The sequence below is a fragment of the Panthera leo genome, chromosome B3 (assembly GCF_018350215.1).
Source record: "Panthera leo isolate Ple1 chromosome B3, P.leo_Ple1_pat1.1, whole genome shotgun sequence".
NCBI classification, from domain to species: Eukaryota; Metazoa; Chordata; class Mammalia; order Carnivora; family Felidae; genus Panthera; species Panthera leo.
In genome coordinates this window covers 143,583,669-143,597,391 of record NC_056684.1, presented here as the reverse complement: position 1 = coordinate 143,597,391, position 13,723 = coordinate 143,583,669, and the positions used below count along the sequence as shown (strand labels likewise).

Sequence of the window (13,723 nt, the reverse complement as noted above, 5' to 3'; positions counted from 1 at the left end):
CTCTCAAGAGAAATTACACTTGATTGATGGTCTATGTGGCCAAAAGCACAGCCTGGTTACAGCCGTGGGACAAGGTGTGGCTAAGTGTGGGATGCCTCAATCCAAAGCCTGCAATGGAGCAGTGGCACGCAGTGATTATCGGCTCTGTCTCAGGAGGCCGTCAGGACTCAGACACAGAGACATTTGCCCAAGGTCCCAGGGTGAGACTGTGGCTAAGCCAGGAGGCAAAGGTCTGAACCCAGGCCAGCTCAGCTCCTCCACACCAGCTACCCGACCGCGGGGACTCTGGTGAACCCACAGATCTGACGTGTTCTGATCCGCCGGTTTTGACGGATGAACATACCCAGGTAACCGTGTCTTGTCGAGTTAGAGCACATTTTCATCCCCCAGAAAGTTCCCTTGGGCCCCTTCGAGTCAGTCCCCTCCCCTGAGGCACCCACGGATTACGAGTCTTGTCTAGAGGTCCATAAAAACCACCACAGGTATGCGGTTTCTGGGGTCTGGCCTCTTTGTCTCAGTGACCTGTGTGCAGGATTCACACGCAGTGTCGCTTCTCAGGTTGCTGAATGTTGCTCGGCTGCCTGTCGACAACAAGGTTTACCCGGTCACCCAGCCACCCGGCCACCTGGCCACCCAGTGAGCACACTCGGGCCACACCCACTTCTTGCTATTAGGAGTAAAGTCGCTATGGAAGACTTTTTGTGGACGCGTTGTTTTTCTTGAATGGTACCTAGGAGTGGAAGTGCAAGGTTGTGGGGTAGACTTTCATTTGCCATTCTTTTTTTTTTTTTTAAATGTTTACTTTTGAGAGAGACAGACAGAATACAATTGGGGGATGGGCAGAGAGAGAGGGAGACACAGAATCCGGAGCAGGCTCCAGGCTCTGAGCTGTCAGCACAGAGCCCGACGTGGGGACCGAACTCACAGACTGAGAGATCATGACCTGAGCCGAAGGTGGATGCTTAACCGAATGAACCACCCAGGCGCCCCTCCATTTGCCATTCTGCACGCCCACCAGCAGTGCAGGCCGGCTGCCCACACCCTCACCAGCACTTGGTCTTGGCACCCTTTCCATGTCGGCCATTCTGGGTGTGAAGAGGTAGTTTGTCATGGTTTTAATTTGCATTTCCCTGATAACTAATGATGCTGAGACTCTTTTAATGTGCTTATGGGGTATATCTTCTTTTGAGAAGTACCCGTTCAAGTCTTTTGCTCATTTTTCAAATTTAATGGTTTGTCTTTTGATGACTGAGTTAGAGGATTTCCTTGTATATTCTGGATACGAGTCTTTTGTCAGATATACGCATTAGGAGTCTTCTCTCCTAGTCTGTGGCTTGCCTTTTCATTTTCTTGACAGTGTTTTTTGCTGAGTTTTTAAATCTGATGGGCCACCTTGACTTTAAAGCAGGGGGAAAGGTGGTGCACTATGTTCAGTGGCAGTGCTCCTGTCGGTCAGCTCATTAACTGTCCCTGGTATCAGACGGCAGACTATGTTTCTGCACTAAAACATACGGCACGGATCCTGCGTGTGGACATCTTGTCAGGTGGCTTCAGCTATGACACCAGCTTAAAAGTATTAACTGACCACTACACGAAAAATTCTCAGTATTTCTTTGTGCATATCCTACAGGTGGTTTTTCTTATACTGAAATAAACTTTATTTCTGCCTTCCTTAATCTTTTATGGAATGCCTTACCAGGGAGTTCAGATAGACTCCCTAGGGCTCTAACATTACATAGTGGAAGATTCGTACCGATCAAAATAAAGTACCTTCAGCAGTAAATTACAGAAATAGCTGAGAAACGAAGGCTAATTTTAAAATGCTAAATGAAAATTAAGTTTATGCTGGAGTCTTCAACCTACCCTAATAGGAAGTCTAGGCAGTAGCTGATGGTGATGACGGTTACACGGTGACAAAGCCGCACCGGGCCAGCAGCTCAGTGAGCAGTGACTATCAACACTGCCAACAGAACACACGGTTCACACGTTAGGAATATTCTTTCAGAACAAAAGCAAAGGCTGCTAGAATATACATGTCAGTAAATACAATGGCTTATCCTGAAGACACAGGTCAAAGAAGAAAACGTTTAACAGAAGGCTTTTCTGCAGTTTTCTACCTCACAGAGGGTTCCCTGGCTGCCTGAACACAGAAGGTTTAGGAGACTGCTCTGCAGAGAAGGTCGGGACAGGTGGTGGGGACTACGGCCCTCCCAAACACCCCATGGTTCCCGTGCAGGCCCTTCCAGTTGGGCAGGGCCTCATCGTTAGCATGGACAGAGGGCTGTGGGCAGAAGCCGTCCCCTGCTGTAGTGACCATGACGGTGAGGCCACAGGCCCTCACTGCAGCAGAGGACACGGTCCTAGAGACTGAGAGCCAACTTTGTGGCAGCAGGAAAGCAACGTTCACGGTGCTAAGTTGCTGATACCTCGGGACTGTTATTACGCTGGCAGCCTGATGAACACAGACATGCTATCATTTTCTTGCCCTTCCCCGCTTTGTTTTTTCTTGCATTTAAAATAAGTTTTAATTACTTTCTTCAACAGAGGAGACATTTTCCCTTTAGGATTACTTTTAAACATATATTTTAGAACAAAAAGTGGCATTTATTTGGTGTTTTACTATTTATAAAATGCTTTTCTGCATAAACTACTGCCTACCATAATCCTATTTGTAACCTAAAGGCAAAAACTGACACTAAATATTTCCTCATTAAATGCTATGCCCAGATGAATCAAATTACAAGTTGCATTAGTTTGCTGACATTCCAGTGCCCGACATAATGCATATTTATGTGTACTGAGAAATGAAATGTTGTGAACATCTTAAATACCTGCTAAATGATGCAAATTTTCTTCCCTAAAGTAGGGTTGTAATAAATTGCAAAATTCCACTTTCAGTCTCTAAAACTGGGTTCAGTAGTCAGACATCTAAGAATTCTCTTAATTCAATCTCAAAGTAGCAACTGACCTGGTAATTTGAATCGGGGCAGAAGAGTGATGTTATGTCTTTAGAAAGAAATTAAAGGTAGAAATCACATTCATGACTTGATACTTTGCTAAAGTCATCCTTGAAACTGAAATTTCTGCTTCCAGTGTCACGGCTGGTTACGTTCCAGACTTTACAAAAAGCTGGTGCTGCCGGTGTGAGGAGGGCTGGATCACACTGTCAGCCCTGGGAAGACGGGCTTTCACTTTCCATGTTCGTAATGTCAGAATACTTATAAAGAAGAGGCCAAAACTGAAGAGAAGGACACAGATAAATCGCATCCTGACAAACTGGTGGCAGCTTGGAGGTGGATGAACTCATTAACGGTGAGGAAGGACATCTTTGTACCTGGCTGTTAGGCAGTTTTGCGATGATCAGTATCAAGGCCAAAGACAGGATCCGAACTCATATCCCAGAATTACTTAGAAATGGGGCTTACCAGTAATAACCACTTTCCCTGACGCCCTAATTTCCTGCTGTGCGTGGATGTGGCCAAGCACACGGTCCTCCTCTGTGTGCAAACGCCACAGGGTCAGGCTACAATGGCCGCCGTACAGAGCAGGCGCAGAGCGTTCAGGGCACGCGGTGGGAAAGCATCCTGAGGGGAGCACTGACTGAAGAAAGCTTGGGGCAGGGCGGGGGACAGTCTCGGCCCGAAGAAGAGGCAGAGGAAGGAAAGAGCAGGGAGGACATTCTAGGCCGTGGCAAGACAAGCATGGCCCGTGCACCAAGGGACAACGACCGGTGGCTGGAGGGACCACTGCACGAGGCCCGTGCAAGGAAGGCTGGGCCAGGCTGCGATGGCCCCCGGTGCCACCCTGACGCCGGGGCAGTGTGGAGCTGTTTGATGTTGAGGGTCCACCCCTGGAGCTGTCTGGGAAGACGGATCTGGCAAGCGAGGGGGGGGTGGGTGGGCACGCCTGGCGTCATGAGGCGGTTCCTGCAGGAGAACAGGCGTTGAGGAGGGGCCTCTGACCCTGGCAGTGCTGGGAGAGAAGCAAGGATCAGGGGCTAGGAGACCCTCTGAGGTAGACGGAAGAGACACTGCTGATGTGCAGGCCGCAGACAGCCACAGAGGAGTCTGCCTTTTCCAGAAGAAATTTAATGGGAGCAGAGGAGTGAAATCAGGAAAAAGGGTACATTTGGGAGAGAGGAGTTTCATCCTCAGACAAAGTCCTCACACGCAGTCATACTCCTGCAGAGGCTGTGCTTCCTTTCATTCTGTGAGCACCCACCACGGCCAACTTGTAAAGGAACAATCCAGGCGAGCCATTCAAGGCAGGACTGGTACCCAGATCACCACACTTTCTATTTCCTACTATTCCATGCGTGCTGCCCAATGACAGCCTTCCAAGGACACTCGCACGTCAGGCTCAGGGCAGGGAGCACACACTTGAGCTTGAAATCTGCATCCCCCTGTTTAAATGATAAACCGCTTGACTCACCTGTTTGTCCCACAGGCTACGCAGACCACACCTGGAGAGAGCCCAGTAACACAGCACCTGGTGGTCTGTGCCAGGCTTTCACCGCCCCCTACCCCCCACCCCCTCAACTTGGCACAGCAGGAGGCCGGCACCACTCCCACATCATCATGCCCACCTCCCCTGCCCCAACACGCAATTCTACCAATTCAGGACTGCATTCTCCTACGTTCAAAAAATGATAAAAGGATTCTCTGTCCATCATTTCAGTGTCTGCTGGCAACCCAGATGAAGAAACAAAATCTAGAGCTCAGACCAAGAAAGGCACCAGGCACCAGGCACATGGCTGGACTCCCCCCCACCAGCCTACGGCGTGACGCAGCTAACGTTGGCTCGACAAGGACCCTGTTCAGGACACCTGCCCGAGAAGCTCACGTTTACGCAGGATGCTTCCCCGCATCACCTGTCTGCGGTGGGGACGGCTGTTCCCATCAGGGAGGGGAGGAATTGAGGTCCAAAGGGAACCCATCAGTTTGCCCAGGGTCCCAGAGCCTGCTCAGGGCGAGTTCTCTTAAACTGAGCCTCAATCCCTGCAAAGCTGAGCTTCTCCTCTCTGAAAGAATGGCCGCCGCCCCAGCGAAGCTCACGTGGGCACCTCAGAGACCTGCGATCGTGCAGCTGGTGCCAGAAGGACTGGACTGTTCCGGAAGGGAGGCGGGAGCTGTGGGTGCCTGGTGGCCTCAGGCAGAGCCAGTCCCGCCAGCACAGCCTGGCACAATGCCATCCGCCCCGCATTCACTCCGGTGTGACGGCATCCTCTGAGGGACTCGGGGTGGGGGTGGGGGGATGCTGTGGGGAGATAGCTCTGCCCTCACCTGGCCTGTGCAGAAGAGCAAGGCCTCCCACAGTCTTCGGGATCCAGCGGTGGCAGGACACAAATCGTGCCCTGGCCTCCTCCAGAAGGAGCTGGTAGCATCTCCCAGACTGGTCTGGCCGGGGCTGCTAGAGAAAGGCTCAGGCCAGTAGGATCTCTGAACAGCAGCAAGGTTTCTGAGGGCAGGCAGGAGGGCCACCCGTCACCAGCACTCAGGGCCATAAGCAGCCACAGCCTGGTCTGGTCAGTCACCGTCGGTAATGGTGGCTGGCAAACTCCCAAAAGCTGGAAGGTGACAGCCCCAGTGCTGGGATTAGGTTCAAACGACAGGGTAGGAGGCCAAAAGCATAAGTCATCAAAATGACCCTGGAACATTCCTATTTTTAGTATACATGCTGCTGAAGAGAGCATGACCCTGGAAAATTCTTAGCTTTAGAACAGAGTTTGCTTCCTCAATTGAGAGCCAACCTGCCTCTTTAGTTGACGTGGATGGTATCTGGGGGTCTTGTTGGACAGAAGAATAATGACCCCTCTATATGGCACCTTGCAGGGGCCACTCGGGCTGAGACCAGTGGAGGCCCAGCCTGTTTCATGGGAGGGTGAGAGGCCCCCGGTGGCCGGAGACACAGCGGGGGGCTGCTGGGGAGGCAGGCAGGCAATGGGGCCTCCCTTGTTTTTTTCTTCTTTCTTTCTCCTTCTCTTTACGTATGTATTATACATATATGTATACACAAACTAATATTATATATTTTATTATATATAATATATAGATTTTAACATCAAATACATATCAAATACACATTATATATATATAATACACAAACATATCTCAATATATATTTTTTAATGTAAGGTATTATATATATTATGTATATATTACATATATATATAATATAAACATATTTTAAGCAAACTCTAAGCCCAACGTGGGGCTTGAACTTACGACTTGGAGACAGAGTCGATGCTCTACCAACTGAGTCGGCCAGGCACCCCTCTCCTTTCTTTTGTAATGAGTACATGTGGTTGAATTCTCAAATATTAAATGCCGGTACAATTCAAGTTTACCACCTACCAAACAAAAAACTCTGGTTGTCCGTTGACCAAGATGGGAAAGCGTATGGCAGGCGAGTGTCCCTAAGGCTCATGTGGACCTTCTAGGGGAGCAGCCTCCACCTTCAGACAAGTCTCTACTGTCAGACGAGCCACACGTAAGCTGCTGGTCGATCAAGAAGGTGCCTGGAGAATAACCTAACGTCGTGGGCTCACTCTATCGTCTTGCCTCTTGGAATACAAATGACTTATTTATAAGCGGCATCGTGCGCCCCGCAGCCCTCGAGGGGAGGCTCAAGAGAAGAGCCACCGTCAGGAGACGCACGTCATCCCCTCAGTCTGCCCGAGAAAGAAAGGACACCCGCTCGTGGGACACTATTCTAGCTGCAGAAGAGACAGGCACACGGGTGCTGACGCAAGACCTGAAGGACACAAAGCCACGCGCCATGCTGAGCGGGAGCGCCAAGTTCTGGTGGCAACACCTGCTCTGAGCAGGCGCTCCTTCCGGGCTCCGCAAGCGCTGCAAAGCCGGAAGGGGTGAGGAGGCTCCCCGTAAAAGGACGAGGCCCATTTAATCTGCACGAGGGGCTCATCAATGTCCTAAAATCCAGCAACCCATACAATGTCCTATAAGAATTCACACAAACCGAGAGGTGCCCGTGTGGCTCAGTCGGTTAAGCGTCCGACTCTTGATTCTGGCCCAGGTCGTGATCTCAAGGTTTGTGGCATCGAGCCCTGCGTCAGGATCTGCGCTGACAGCGTGGAGCCTGCTTGGCACTCTCTCTCTCTCCTTTCCCCACCTGTCTGCCCTTCCCCGGCTTTCTGTCTCCAGTAAGTAAACGTTAAAAGCCAAAGAATTCCCACAAGTTGACCACGGGGGCCTACCTAGCTGGGAAAGGTCCAGCCTCGTCCAGTGCATGCCTGTGGGGCAGCTCTTGGACAGCGTCCGGATGAACACCTGGCCGAGGCTGTCCAGGGCCCACAGGGCGTCCTGGCAGGCGGCGTAAGCCCTCATCTCGGCGTCGGGAGGCAGCTGCACCGTGGAGGGGCGGGACTGAGCGTTCTGGGCGCTGACGCTGCACAGGTCCTTGCTGCTCTGGCACAGCCACAGGGAACTTCCTGCGGAAAAGGTTCATGTTCGTCACTGGAGAAACGCACAAGGCACCCCGGCCTCTGGGCAGGTGACACCCGACAGCTCCCAGCGCGGCTGCGCAGCAGGCTCGCTCTGTGTGCTTTACGTCAGAGGTCACAGGCGCACCCCATGGCCAGCCAGTTAAGAGACAAGCCTGAGATGTTCTAAAGGGAGGAAAGAAAGCAGGGCTTATGAGATCTGATGAAGGCTACAAAGTGGGCTCAGTGGCTCCGACCTCGGACGTTCTGTAAGGGCTGGAGAGTCTTTGATTTGGCTGTGCCTGGCGCTCTGGAGGGAGGGACGTCAGCGATTCCTCAGAAGGACGGAACCAAAGCTCCCTTAGTCTTGTCTTGGTGGAGGGGGTGGGCGGGCAGGGAGGCTTGGGAAGCCGGAGGGCCTCCTCTCCTCTCCAGCCTCTCCTCAAAATTCACCCTCTCTTCCTCCCCACCATTGGTACAGTCCTTCAGGCTTAACAGGTTCAGTTTAAAATGCAGACAACCTCTGGGAAAGTCAGAACCTCCGTGAGAACATATTGTCTAAAACCTGTGGCCAGATGGGTTTAAGAATTCAAGTATTTTTGGGTTTTGAATACCTAAGGTTTTGGGCATGCCACAAATTTAAGTAACAGCCTCAGGGAGCCAGGCAGCCATGAAACGCAGTACTATTCCTGCCACAGGCTTAATTGGTGGCAGAAATAAGCAGCCTCACGTCGGGTTCAGGTCAGGTTTTGTTGCCAAATGAATTTGTGCCAATCTCAGGAGAGAACCCATGCTTTTTGGAGCTTACATATTTCAGAACCGTGGTCAGAGTGATCAGGCAAGAAAACATTTTACTGTACGGACAAGTTAGCCAAATCCTAGCGGGACTAACGGCTTGACTACCCAGCTGTCTTGTCTGGACCACAGGCTTCTCGGCATCTGCCCGTCCCGCCCCCGGGGCGATCCTAGAAGGAGCCTTCTGCCACTTCCCAGCGGGGCTACCTGACTGCCCCGGCTCTCAGCTCCCTGGGCAGCTGCACTGCCTCTCCCAGCTCCAAACCCTGCGCTCTGGGAGGGAGGGGCGCCCTGAGTGGAGTTGCAGGAGGTCTGCCTCTGCAGGGGAGGCCTGCCCTAACACGGCACAACTAGCCGGAGGCTGAAAACCAGACTGAAAGAGGTTACCAGGAGGTGACGGAAGACTTCCCAAGGGGAAACGGGAAGACACCCAGAGAAGCCTGGTGCCTGCTGGCTGCAGTGCTCTGGACCCTGACATGTCGCTGGGAGTCTCCAGCTGTGGCTCTGGTGGGACACCAATTGTTTCTCTCCTTTGAAATGGCATTTTGCCTGCGGACTCACTCGATGTCTCCACACTAGACCCTCTCTCCTGGTCAGGCCTATCCAGCTTCGGGGGCCTTGGCTCAGCCGACAACGGATGCTTGTCCGTGAAGCCACTGTACCATCTCTGAGGCCTACCCAGCCACACGCCATCGCAGCAAGGCCATGGTCAGACCATGGCTTTCACCTTGCAACAGCCAACCCATGCACTACATTTCTCAACCAACCTTCCTTTGTGGGAGCAGTGGAAGCCAGCACAAAGGCCCATTTTGTTGCAGAAGCTGTCCCTCGGGGAACAACATTATTCCAGTAAGTGCCTAGAAGGAATACGAAGTGTGTTAAAGAAAGAAGAAAACACACACACACCAAAGCTCTGGTTCGGGACAACTGGTTTTCAAACCTCTTACAGCTAATTCTAGAGTGCCCTTACATTAGGAGGTCCACACCAGTGCTGTGAGGCCAGTCCCTTGTTTTCCTTTCTATGCTGACAAGCAGAGCCCAGTCCCGCCCAGGGTCAGCTGGGTGGGTGGGCGGGTGAGATGTGCAGAGGGAGGTGAGCTGGAAAAAATGCACAAAGCTGGGCTTCACTCATAGAAACGAAGTCCTCGTGGGTACACGTGGATTCTTAACGACACTCACAGATCTCGTCAGAGCCTTCATTCCCCACAGTGAAAGAACTTTTCCTCTAGTAAATGGACTATTCTGTCTTGCTGAGCACTGTAGTTTGGGTGCGCTTTTTCATTTGAATGTGGAATTATGAACATAAAAATGAGCTCCATCTGCCGTTTCTGTATCATCACAGATTCCCAGTAGAAACTGATCACACACCAGCCAAATGCTGGTACCCAAGTTGCAGGAATGACAGATTAAAAAAAAAGGAAACTGATACAAAGCATAAAGAACGCCTCCGTCACAAACACTTCACACACTGGCACCAAATTATCTTCTGAAGTTGAGATCTTAAAGCTTTTGTTTCAATGCTGGCTTTAAAGTGAAGCTGCCAATCAAGTCAACGTAAAAAGACAAGTAATTCACCCACCGATGAGATTTCCTTTAGCGACATGGAATTCGTTCTTGCCTGAGGAGATCCAGACGCCACTGTTGTTGACCCCGAGAAGGCTTGGCTGGCACTGAAGCTGCTGAGACCAAAAGGCCATGCGCAGTTTATCTGCCACCTTTTCGACGGGCACCTGGGCTGCGGTGGCCACCGAGTGCGTGGCATGGATTATGGTCTGGAATAAGCTGCACTGGTCGAACACCACGTAGTCTGTGATGCTCACCTGGAGGGGACGGAAAGACACCCTGCTCTCAGCGGTCACAAGCGCCCTACCCCTGTGCACGGACAGCGAGGCTCGGCCCTCGTGCGGCAACACCTGACACACGTGTGCACGTGCCCACCGTGTCGGCACCAAAGCAAGGCCGGCAGGACGCTACCAGACCACCAGCTGCAGCTAATTCTGAGGGTCGGATTTAGAGGGATGGCAGAAAACGTCCCCTTCTGTTTTCTACGTTTTCATAGGATATGGACCGTCACAACAGCATGTATTACTGTTGTGATTACCTGTGACCCCCTCAGGCCCCCAAAGCCTTTTATTCTAATCAGTGAGAATGGGTGATTTTGCTTTCAAAGTTAGGTATTTCCAACAGACAACAGTGTGCGGTCCTCAGAATCACAACACGGGTTAAACGAGGTATTGTAAGTAGGGTTACGGTCTAGACTAGGACTGTCAGTAATTACACCAGTTCAACAGCACGAGCTGGGACTGCCCTGGACGCGAAGGGCACACCCTGGTTCACGTGTGCAAGCTGCTTCTCTAACATTCCCGAAAGACACTCTCCAGGGCGCCTCTGGGGAGAGCCTCTCCCTGTTCGGCAGCTCTGGTTGTGAGAAAGTTCTTTCTAAGATGGTCAAAATCTGATTCCCTGTGACTGTCATGTATACGTCTGCCCCCGTCGAGCTGGATTATAGAGAATGTCGCTCCCCTACTCCGAGGACAGCCTTGTGCAGGCCACGTTCCCAGGTCACACACGATCGAGTGAAAGGGACGTCGTTTATCATAGGGAACTTAATTTATAATAAACAAAAGCAAACAAAAAGGGAATTACCGCAACACTCGGTACTTAAGTGTACAAATCCGCTTTTTTCCAAATCCATGGAAGGATGAGCCACCGCCCTAACTGAAGTTTAAGTGAACATCAGATCACATCAGGACCCCGCGGCCCCACTTCCTACTGTCGGCAAGCGCTCCGCCAGCCCGGCTGGGTGGTCTCCATCGCAGCCCACAGAACGCTGGGCACCCAGCTCCGGGGTTCACGACGCACACTGCTGTGTGCCGGCCCAGCGAGCTCTGTTCTTCCTTGGGAGTGCACACGCCAAGGCCACGCAGCGAGTCTGTGACAGACCGCCTTAGCACCCCACACTTGCAGATAAGCAAGATGCACATTAAAAAAAAGAAAGGTTTAGCAGCCAAACATAAAGCTGGCTCTAGAGCTACAGAGAAATCAGTCTTACGGTAATTAGAATAGCTACGCTTCCAAATACCTCGTAGGGGATTCTGTCAAATTAAAGTTCTCTAAAGATAAGGTTCTCAATATTATGGTAAGTGGTATCTAACTTTATGTTATTTAAAAATGGAATTGGGTACATACATACATGAGAGACAGAGTGTGTGTGTGTGTGTGTGTGTGTGTGTGTGTGTGTGTGTATAACCATACAACACAGTTACAAGCATGGAGAGGATATTTTAAAATCACTTGTATGACTTCTCAGGTAGTATCTGGCATATCAAATTAGAGACATACGTACACATATACTTATTCATTAAATAGCAAACACAACTTATTTTTCACATTCTCATTCAAAAGACCTAAGCGCCACTAATGAAAGAACTGCCTTCAACACAGCAAGTCTGAGGCAACAATAAAACCTGAACCTGGTTTTATTTTGGAACCCGACTGGGTGGCTCAGTCGGTTAAGCGTCTGACTTCGGCTCGGGTCGTGATCTCGCACTTTGTGGGATCGAGTCTCGCGTCGAGGTCTGTGCTGACAGCTCAGAGCCTGGAACCTCTGCTTCAGATTCTGGGTCTCCCTCTCTCTCTGCCCCTCCCCTGCTCATGTTCTGGCTCACGCTCTCTCTCTCAAAAAATTAAATAAACATTAAAAAAATTTTTTTAAACCTGAACCAGTGGAGACAAACACTGAAGAGACATTGCTTATTTTTCAACTGCTGAGGGTCAGAACAACCTTGCTGATGGGAGCAGGAGGCGAGGCGGCAGGGGGGCGGGGGGGGGGGGGAGGGCAGCTACAGTTACACTGAACGGTACCAAAGAGGGGAAGGGACAACTTCTTTGAAGACACGTTCTAGGCCACTCTGGCTGTGACCGAGTCACGAAAAGTTAGCTTGCTCATACCCTACTATGACGCAGAGTGTTTCCTTTCCTTGGAACACGTGGGAACATTCTCCTTTCTTTGTTGAAACACTGCCTGCTTAGAGACCTTGAGAGCAAGCGGAGAGAGATGAATTCGAATTGCAGGTTGGGTTTCCAAACTCACCGTCTAGCTCTTCCTAAACATCATCATTACCTAGGTCTTCCCTGGGCTTGTTTAGCACGTGAGGATAAATTACTAAGCAACACCGAAACAAAAAAAGAAACAATAAACAAAGCCTGTAAATTTAAGCGAAGAGAGCTTTGTAAGTGATCTCCTACGGCGAAAAGCCCTTGATGTTTCTAACGTGCTCAAATACGGCGAAGTTTAACTCCTCAAAGAGTAAAGAGTGAGTGTTCTTAATTCGGTCCAACCTTCCCAGTCTCTTTACGGAGAAGACAAGGGCTAGAAACGGGGAGCAGAGCTCCCAACCCGGGGAGACACTCTGGCCAGTGGCCCTGGAGCTGAGCACCTACTTGCCACCAATGGTCGTCGTCTCCCTGAGGCTTCTTGGAAACGATGCCGGTCCTGAACCACAGGTTCCCTCGGATGTCCAGGGCCCACAGAGTCTGCTGGTCCCCAAGGGTTATACAGACAGGTTCCAAAGCCTGCCTTTCACTGGGAACGGGAGAGAACACGGGAGTCAGCACCCACGCTCCAAGCGCCCAGCGTGACTAGGAATGTGGCAATCAAGTGTCTCCTGGCTGGGTCTGGACCCCACCCACCAGTTCCAAGGACAGAAGGTCCAGTTTTGAGTCACATTACTGTGCAGTGTATGTTGTTTAAATGTGTGGCAGCTTCCGAAAGACATACTGAAGACCCGGCCCGGCAGGGACGAGAAAATACCCTACAAGAAAAGAATGCAGGCACCTAAGGGACGTGAGGCCTGGAGCCCCACACCCTCCGCTGCTCCCTCCTGCGCAATCTAGCGAGTGGAGGCGCCCCCCATGTGCCAGGCTGTGCCGGGCGGCAGCAGCTGGGCACACGCCATCTCGCTGCGGGCAGGGCCCTTCTCCCTCGTGCCCCTCTGGTGAAGCCCTCGCCAGCTTCGAGGCTCAGCCGGGCCGCACTCCCGGTTTAGGACCATCTACGCTAACTGGCACCAGCCGGTTACGTGGCTCCCCCGGAGCAGGAGCCCTGGGAGGGGAGGGCACCGGGCAGACCCCCTCGAGCGCCCAGCCCAGCCCGAGGGAGGCTCCCAGGAGCTACCTGCTCAAGTTTACTGGGCTGCTAGGTTCAAACCAAGGGCATCCTAGCCTCATTTTTCTAATCAGCAACACGATTTGATGGTCTGCAAATAAAATTTTGAGTGGTACAAGTAACCCAACGAATTAAAATTCAGAGACTGATTACCACGGACTAGGATGATAATAAAAACATTTGGCCCTAAACCGTTGAGACTGTAAACAGAAACCACCCGACAGCACTGGGCGGTGCCGAACAGAGACTGTCATGAGAGACTCGGGATGCCGTGATGCTCGGGGTTACACAAGAGGGCAGCAGCATTTCAAAAAACTGAG

At 51.3% G+C, this 13,723-nt stretch overlaps 1 protein-coding gene across 9 annotated transcripts in view; it reads right to left on the bottom strand.

The window, feature by feature from the left end:
• Positions 1 to 13,723, bottom strand: part of TECPR2 (tectonin beta-propeller repeat containing 2) — a 105,659-nt gene that overhangs the window by 35,887 nt on the left and 56,049 nt on the right. For 6 of the 9 annotated variants that reach the window (XR_006204087.1, XR_006204088.1, XR_006204089.1 and 3 more), the window contains exons 13-16: positions 12,680 to 12,821; positions 9,816 to 10,056; positions 9,004 to 9,093; positions 7,217 to 7,450 (exon numbers count right to left, since the gene is read on the bottom strand). Coding sequence is in view for 5 of the 9 variants with exons in the window: in XM_042944342.1 (XP_042800276.1) it covers positions 7,217 to 7,450; positions 9,004 to 9,093; positions 9,816 to 10,056; positions 12,680 to 12,821 (707 nt within the window). In the remaining 4 variants the exon portion in view is untranslated. Of the gene's footprint in view, positions 1 to 1,863; positions 1,961 to 4,543; positions 5,567 to 6,224; positions 6,350 to 7,216; positions 7,451 to 9,003; positions 9,094 to 9,815; positions 10,057 to 12,679; positions 12,822 to 13,723 lie in introns of those variants that run through there. The other 3 variants (XM_042944344.1, XR_006204090.1, XM_042944346.1) reach the window with 3 other exon arrangements.